At 39.6% G+C, this 2,323-nt stretch overlaps 1 protein-coding gene across 1 annotated transcript in view; it reads right to left on the bottom strand.

Moving 5' to 3' along the window:
* Positions 1 to 238: 238 nt before the first annotated feature.
* The window catches only part of hsd20b2 (hydroxysteroid (20-beta) dehydrogenase 2), a 3,340-nt gene continuing 1,255 nt past the window's right edge, over positions 239 to 2,323 (bottom strand). The window contains exons 3-11 of the mRNA XM_005735533.1: positions 1,819 to 1,894; positions 1,632 to 1,742; positions 1,473 to 1,540; positions 1,325 to 1,369; positions 1,190 to 1,224; positions 1,017 to 1,098; positions 815 to 880; positions 566 to 715; positions 239 to 481 (exon numbers count right to left, since the gene is read on the bottom strand). Of these exons, the coding sequence (XP_005735590.1) occupies positions 368 to 481; positions 566 to 715; positions 815 to 880; positions 1,017 to 1,098; positions 1,190 to 1,224; positions 1,325 to 1,369; positions 1,473 to 1,540; positions 1,632 to 1,742; positions 1,819 to 1,894 (747 nt within the window). The 3' untranslated portion in view covers positions 239 to 367. The remainder of the gene's footprint in view (positions 482 to 565; positions 716 to 814; positions 881 to 1,016; positions 1,099 to 1,189; positions 1,225 to 1,324; positions 1,370 to 1,472; positions 1,541 to 1,631; positions 1,743 to 1,818; positions 1,895 to 2,323) is intronic.

Below are 2,323 nucleotides of genomic sequence, written 5' to 3'. Positions count from 1 at the left end.
CTGTGGCACGCATGCCTAGGGTTGCCAACCCCTACTGTAATCAGTTTACTACTTTTTCATATTTGTATGAAGGAGCAATCAAACTCTCTCAGGGGTATGAAATAACCCTTTGATTGAAAGCAAACCAAGCCACATACAAAGTCACACAGATCACCTTTCATCCCTATTCTGAACGTCATCAAGTCATCTTGACCATGTCAACATGCCTAAGGTAAAACGGTGAAACCAGTTTGTTGTCTAAGAGTTAAAACAGTCGTGAATGGGTTTTATTCACCATAGAGTTGAAGTAATTCAGTAATATTTGAGTGATAATTTTCTCCTGCAGAAAAAAAACAACCTCAATATCAGTGCAGATGGAGTCACATGACTACTCCCTGTTTTCACCGGTCCAATCGTTTTTCTTGCCTGAGCTTCGTAGTTTCCTAATGAGGAATGTCGACATCCGAAGACAGTCCGGCAAGAGCATTGTAAGAAGCGCATTCTGTAAGTTGTTGGAAAAGTGACATGTTAACGTATTGGAGGGGATCATTTCTAAGCTATAACAGTTTAGCACTTTATAACTGACCTGGACTGCGTGTGATAGACAGCCAGTGGTGCAGCTGGAGTGACCCACGGTGTTCAAAGCCTCACGAGCAAACGCTGTAGCGCTCTTCATGAAGCTGTTCACTTTCACATTTTTTGTCATGTTGGTGGACACCAGGAAGGGAGCCACACACTGAGGAGAGATTAAGGGAGCCAGAGTTATTTGGCTTTTAACTGAAAAAATAAATAAATAAATGAAATTTTGGAATTTGACCAGAGTTGCACACTTTACCTGGACAGTAATTCCCTTTGACTTGTACTCTGCATGGAGACACTGAGAGAAGTATGTTACGAAAGTCTGGAATAAAGAAGAAAACAGACAAACCAACAAGTGAGCATCATCAAACCGTGTGCCAGTGAGAAAACATTACAGTGTGACGGGGTCAGCGTATATCTGAAACAATGAGTGCAAGTACGTCATACTGAAACAGCACCTTGGAGGCAGAGTAAAGCGTCAACAAAGGCTGTGGATGGACACCTGTCATAGACGAGATGTTGATGATCAGCCCCTTTCCTCTGGGTCAAAGATGGAAGGCAGACATCCATTACATCATCCCATACCTTGCTACCTAATAATCACTTTAAATTTGAATGTTTCTGTCTTTACCTTTTAACCATGTCTGGGAGAACCAGTCTGGTCATCTGAATTGAGAGAACATAAACTCATTTAGGTATCAATCAGTGGTTATTTATTGGAGAAAGCTGTGAAAATTACTCAGAAATACCCACAAAGACCTCTCACCTGAGGGACTGACAGTATGTTACAGTTGATCACTTGAGTGATTTTCTGGTCAGAAAAACACAGAAAATGAAAAAAGGATTGTTATCAGAAGAAATATATTAAACAGTTCATTAACTGTTTAATAACATTAAAACACGACAACGCTTACCTGTTCAGCATCCGGTATTTCCAGGAAATAGGCAAAACAGTCAGTACTGGTCATTCCCACATTGTTAACTATGTGGCATAAGGACATGCAAAATTAGCAGCTTCAGTAAGTAAGTATGTAAGAAAAAGGCAAGTTGGAAAGTAGGTGGGTATGTATTACCCAGAATTCCAATCTGCAGGCCTTGTAGTTCCTTGGCTATGGCAGGGTAGATACTGTAGCCATGTGTGAAGTCCACTGGGATGGTCTGAGTCTTTCTTCCATACACACCCTCTGACGAAAACAAACAATATATTTTTGATTATTTTGTCTCAATAGCCGCAGAAAGTAGTATTTTCCTTGAACTCACCGATTTCTCTGGCAACAGTTTGAAGCTTGTTATCACATCTGCTTATTAAAACAATATCCAGGCCTCTTCGTGCCAGCTGGAAGAGAAAAAGAGAGAGTTTGTGGCTGTCACACAACAAGGAGACAAAGTCAGTCAAATTGTTTTATAATTCTGAACTTAAAAAACACATGTCTTGGTCTTGGAGTTTACTATCAACAATTTTATTAACTGTGAAAACTTATTTATAAGCTAGCTGTAAAATTGATAATTTTTCACACTGCGTGAACAAAAATATATTTGCAAGAATGATTATCACATCAACAGTACATCATGAGGCGATATTAATTGCTGCATGACTACACACTACCTAAAACTCCATCGTAATAACGCAGCTACATTATAAGATACTGAAATTCACAACTTTCTGTTTTCCGTGAAAAGAAGTGACAAAAGTAACAAAAGAAAGTCTCGGCTACAAAATAGCTGTGTGTGTGTGTGTGTGTGTGTGTGTGTGTGTGTGTGTGTG

This window comes from Pundamilia nyererei, unplaced genomic scaffold, assembly GCF_000239375.1.
Source record: "Pundamilia nyererei isolate P.nyererei 1_Seehausen unplaced genomic scaffold, PunNye1.0 scaffold00064, whole genome shotgun sequence".
Classification (NCBI taxonomy): domain Eukaryota; kingdom Metazoa; phylum Chordata; class Actinopteri; order Cichliformes; family Cichlidae; genus Pundamilia; species Pundamilia nyererei.
This window is presented reverse-complemented; position numbering and strand designations above follow the sequence as displayed.